Genomic DNA, 5226 nt, shown 5'->3' on the forward strand with positions numbered 1-5226 from the left:
TAAGAGGCTCCTCCAATCAGCATAGGGTTGTCAGAGTGGCTAGCTAGGGTAAGAAAGAGGAGAGAAAGGACAGATAAGGTCAAAATAGAACAGACCTCTCTGAGCTTAAGGCCATCTGCCCTGTCAGTCTCATCCCACACAACTGTCCCCATTCCTAGCCCCTAAGCCCTGAGGCTAGTTCCCTTCAGGAGCCCATGGGTCCCTGCCATGAGAACAGGAACAGAGTCAGAGCTTGGTGCATTCCAGGACTAACAACCTCCTCCTGTCCTTGGCAGAGATAAATAAAATCTTCTAACTGTGAGTGTGGCTGTTTAACTGTCAAAGACCCAGCTCCAGCCATCATCAGGTTAATGGATCTGGCATGATTAGGAGAAGAGAGTGAGGGTCGGGTGTCTAAACCCCCAAGACCAAGCCTGGGGGCTGGGCTATTCTGGGTCTATGAATACACATGCCTATTTATACCACTGGGGTGGCCAGCTATGCTGCAGAGAGCTACGCAGAGCTGCTGCTGCTACTGCTGCTGCTGCTGCTGCTACCAAGCTGGGTTGACTGCAATGTCAGGACAGCAGCCGGAGACTACAAGAGGAATCTGGTGACAGCCGAGAGGCCCCTGAAGCAGCCCAAGCCTGGTGGGATTGAGAGGGCCATAGGCATCAGCAGGATGAAACAGATTGGCTAAGTACCCCGAGGAGGTGAGGCTAGAGTCCTCAGGTTGGAGGGATGGGGAGCACCATGGATCCCCCTGGGGGTCCCTACCTGAACCTGGGAGCTGTCACTTCCCCAGTGGGCACCACCCGCCTGCTACAGCTGGCATTTGGCTGTGCCACCTTCAGCCTCGTGGCACACCGGGGTGGCTTCGACGCTGCCTATGGGACCTTCTGCATGTCCGCCTGGTGTTTTTGCTTTGCCCTCACTGGTCTGGTGGTGGCCTTCGAGTTCACCCGCCTCCATGGTTGCCTTCGTCTGTCCTGGGGCAACTTTACTGCAGCCTTTGCCATGTTGGCCACCCTCCTGTCAGCCACGGCCGCCATTGTCTACCCTCTCTACTTTACCAGGCTCGAGTGCCCCCCGGAGCCAGAAGGCTGCACGGCCCGTGACTTCCGCCTGGCCGCCAGCGTCTTTGCGGCGCTACTCTTTGTAACGTATGCCACTGAAGTGGCCCTAACTCGGGCACGGCCGGGCCAGGTCACCAGCTACATGGCCACGGTGTCAGGCCTGCTGAAAATCGTGCAGGCTTTTGTGGCCTGCATCATCTTTGGGGCCTTGGTCCAAGACAGCCGCTATGGGCGCTTTGTGGCCACTCAGTGGTGTGTAGCCGTGTACAGTATATGTTTCATAGGCACTGTGCTGGTGGTAGCCCTGAGTGTGACCGGCCGGGCTGGAACCCTGGGCTTCCCCTTTGACCGGATAGTAGTTGTGTACACATTTCTAGCTGTACTGCTTTACCTAAGTGCAGCTGTGATCTGGCCTGTCTTCTGCTTTGACCCCAAGTATGGGACTCCTTCGAGGCCCTCAGGCTGTCCCCAAGGAAGCTGTCCTTGGGATAGCCAGCTGGTGGTAGCCATCTTCACCTATGTCAACTTTCTCTTCTATGTTGCTGACCTTGCCTACTCCCAGAGAATCCGCTTTGTGCCCAGTCTATAAACCCAAGAGAGCTAATGTCTCTCTCTACCCACCCACCCATGGACACACACACACACACACACACACACACACACAAATTCTCCCTTCTCTCTCTGACTTGAGGGAAGGAAGAGGTGTGGGGGGAGGGGAGAACAGAAGGAGAATGTCTGGCATGGAGCTGCTGAGCCTTGAAGGAGGGAAGACTGAGACAGGGAGGGCAACAGGCTTAGATAGGAAAGACTTACGAGATTGACCTTGGGAAGGCCACAATCAAAGAATGGATTGGGTGAGAATAGCCCATGTGAGGATTTATTAACCCACGGAAAGGGTGTGACTCTAAATGGGGAGGAAAGAGTATTATATTGTCTCCCCAGAACTTATATAGCTGGAACAGGACAATTTACCTAAAACCCATTTGCCTCAAAATTATTTGCCTTATAGTATGAGCTCAGTAGATGAGTATGTATGTAGAATGGTTTTCATTATTTTGATATCACACTATCAATGTTGTTGTTATTATTGTCTTAAAATTTATTTCTGGAGACTGGCTTTTTAGCAGATGATTGGTCTGGACCTCCCTTCTTGGATACCCTCTAGTCCAATACCCTCATTATATAGGTAAGGAAATGGAGGGCTAGAGAACTTGTTCAATGTCACACCACTGATCAGTGGCTAAACTCTAGCTAAATTCCAGGACTCCTGACATCTAGTCCAGCATTCCTTCCATTTTTCCTTGCTATTTCTTGGCTATTCACTGAGCTAATAAGAAGTATAGGTTGGGGGCAGCTAGGTGGAGAAATGGATAAAGCACTGTCCCTGGATTCAGGAGGACCTGTGTTCAAATCTGATCTCAGACATTTGACACTTACTAGCTGTGTGACCCTGGGCAAGTCACTTAACCCTCATCACCCTGCAAAAAAGAAAAAGAAGTTTAGGTTGGATCTGGAGGGCAGCCAGGAGGAGATTGGGGATGGAGATGTGCACCATTTCTTACAGAATGAGAACCCAGCTTAAGATACCCTGGATCCAGATCCACTACTGCCTGGCAAGAACATTTTGGGGCACAGAATGCTGTGGACATGATGCATTGCACTCTGGGACTTTTCCATGTCATGAAGGCCAATGTGTCTTCAGTAGTTTGGGGTAAAAAAGACTGGAGTATCTTGAGTAACGTAGTTTCCCACTTAACCTTGGTTCCTGGACTTCTGGATTCCCATCTTGAGCAGCAAGTTTACATTCAATTAAACTAGTATCTGCCTTCTAAGAGGTCACTACTAAAGAATCCAGAATGGCCCCACACCATGGAACAGAACTGATCACACCATCTTATGACTCTATCTTGGCTTCACCCCCATTATTCTTCAGCCTATAGCTCCAGAGAACTTGGGCTGAGCAGCTGCTAAGTTCTTCTTAGTCTTTCAGGAAGTACCTAAGAATGGAAATAAAGTAGAGGAAGTTGATTTGTACCCTGGTTCTGACTGTTTCATTTCATTGGAGTGTCCCTCCATCTGCCTAACATATTACAGACTCAGTCACAGCATATTAGAGCTAAAAGAGACTTTAGAGATAATTTACTCAAATTGCTTTGTTTTATGGATAAGGTCTAGAGGAAAGGAAGAGACTTACCCAAGGACACATGATTAGCAAATTACAGCTTCCTTAAATTCCCTAGATAGGTCCTCTTCATGTCCTGTTCCTTGGGGCAAAGGCCTAGCTGAAAGCTCCCCAAGTTACCTCCACTTCATTCTCCTCAGGAAAAAAAGATTCATGCATGTTCTCAAAATGTAGGGATACAATAGAGGTGCTAGTCTCTTCAGACCAAAGGGCTTCTGTGTACAATCTGCCACCGAGAAAGGAATGAATGGAAAGAGGAATTTTGTCCCCCTCAAAGACCACAGTACTCTGGCTAAGACCTCTTGGCCTCTGGCTAAGTTGTCTCTGAGCCTGTATAAGGAAAGATTTACCATTTCCTTAAATGAGTCTTCCCAGCATCCCCAATCCCCACTTCCACGAAAGCTCGTTCTCCATCATTATCATCATAAATAACCATGTATTAATTGCTTGCTATATACCAGGTTAAGCACTGGGCATACAAGGAAAAGCAAACACAGGGTTCCTGCCCTTGAGGAGCACACATGCTTAATGGGGTTTATATCTCAGAGTCAGGGCTCTTTATCCCTCTTCTGGGTGGGGAGCTACCTGGTTTCTATATCAAGCAGGTTCTCATAATTCTTATAAGCTGTTTCTGGATAAGCAGGGCAGAGCTTGCAACAGAATAGGCATGGAATGTGACCCCAGATCAGGTAGTTTTCCCAGCAACTGCTATGAAACCCTGCCAGCACAGTGTCATATCTGTTCTATTTTCACAGCTTCAACTATTACCCTATGCAAATGACACAAATTTCTATCTCTGGTCTCTGAGGTGCCAGTCCCATATCGCAAACTGCCTCTTACTCAGCTCCCTCCCTCCTTTCCTTCTTTCTCCTTCCCTACCTCCCTTCCTCCCTTCTTTCCTCCCTTCCTTCCTTCTTTCCTTTCTTCCTCCTTCCCTTCCTTCCTTCCTTCCTTCCTTCCTTCCTTCCTTCCTTCCTTCCTTCCTTCCTTCCTTCCTTCCTTCCTTCCTTCCTTCCTTCCCTCCTTCCTTTCCTCCCTCCCTACCTCCCTTCCTTCCTTCCTTCCTTCCTTCCTTCCTTCCTTCCTTCCTTCCTTCCTTCCTTCCTTCCTTCTTTCCTTCCTCCCTCCCTCCCTCCCTCCCTTTCCTTCCTCCCTTCTCCACCTTGCATCCTCTATCCACAAATCCATCTGGTTTTCATTCAAAAATGTTTTATATAAATTGATTTCTTTATAGTTGCAACAGCTCTTTGCATCACCTTCTTCCCTTGTAGACAGAGGAAATGGTCAGGATCCTTGCTAAGAATTCTGGGGCTTGTAGTGTTTGCTGCTTTTCCTAGTTTCAGAAAAGTGGTAGAAATATCAAACAGGGCAGTTAGGTGGCACAGTGGATAGAGCACTGGCCCTGAAGTAGGGAGGACCCAAGTTCAAATCTCACCTCAGATACTTTCTAGTTGTGTGACCCTGGGCAAATCATTTAACCCCAGTTGCCTTAAACATCCAGGGCCATTTCCAGTATATATCTTGCCACTGGACCCAGATGGCTCTGGAGGAGAGAAATGAGGCTGGCAACTTTTCACAGCCCTCCCTCACTTAAATCCAATTCACTGTAAGTCATGACATCACCCTGATGTCATGGTCCTCTTTAAGAACAAAGGACAAGGGACAACTAGGTGACACAGTGAATAAAGCACTGGCCTTGGATTCAGGAGGACCTGAGTTCAAATTCAGCCTCAGACACTTGACACTTAACTAGCTGTGTGACCCTGGGCAAGTCACTTAACCCTCATTGCCCTGCAAAAAAAAACAAAAAAAACAAAGGACAAACAGCAACATCAAGCAATTTAGAATTGGACTATATGATTGATACACACACACACACACACACACATATATATATATTTTTCCCCCTTTTGGTGAGGCATTTGGGATTAAATGACTTGCCCAGAATCACACAGCTAGTAAGTGTCCAATGTCTGAGTCCAGATTTGA

General features: G+C 48.0%; 1 protein-coding gene across 1 annotated transcript; it reads left to right on the forward strand.

The window, feature by feature from the left end:
* The first annotated feature begins 720 nt into the window (after positions 1-720).
* On the forward strand, positions 721-4123 carry MYADML2 (myeloid associated differentiation marker like 2). Its single transcript, XM_044004242.1, has one exon. It carries the CDS (start codon positions 721-723, stop codon positions 1642-1644), a length of 924 nt encoding a protein of 307 aa, XP_043860177.1. The 3' UTR covers positions 1645-4123.
* Positions 4124-5226: the final 1103 nt, after the last annotated feature.

The sequence above is a fragment of the Dromiciops gliroides genome, chromosome 4, assembly GCF_019393635.1.
Source record: "Dromiciops gliroides isolate mDroGli1 chromosome 4, mDroGli1.pri, whole genome shotgun sequence".
Classification (NCBI taxonomy): Eukaryota; Metazoa; Chordata; class Mammalia; order Microbiotheria; family Microbiotheriidae; genus Dromiciops; species Dromiciops gliroides.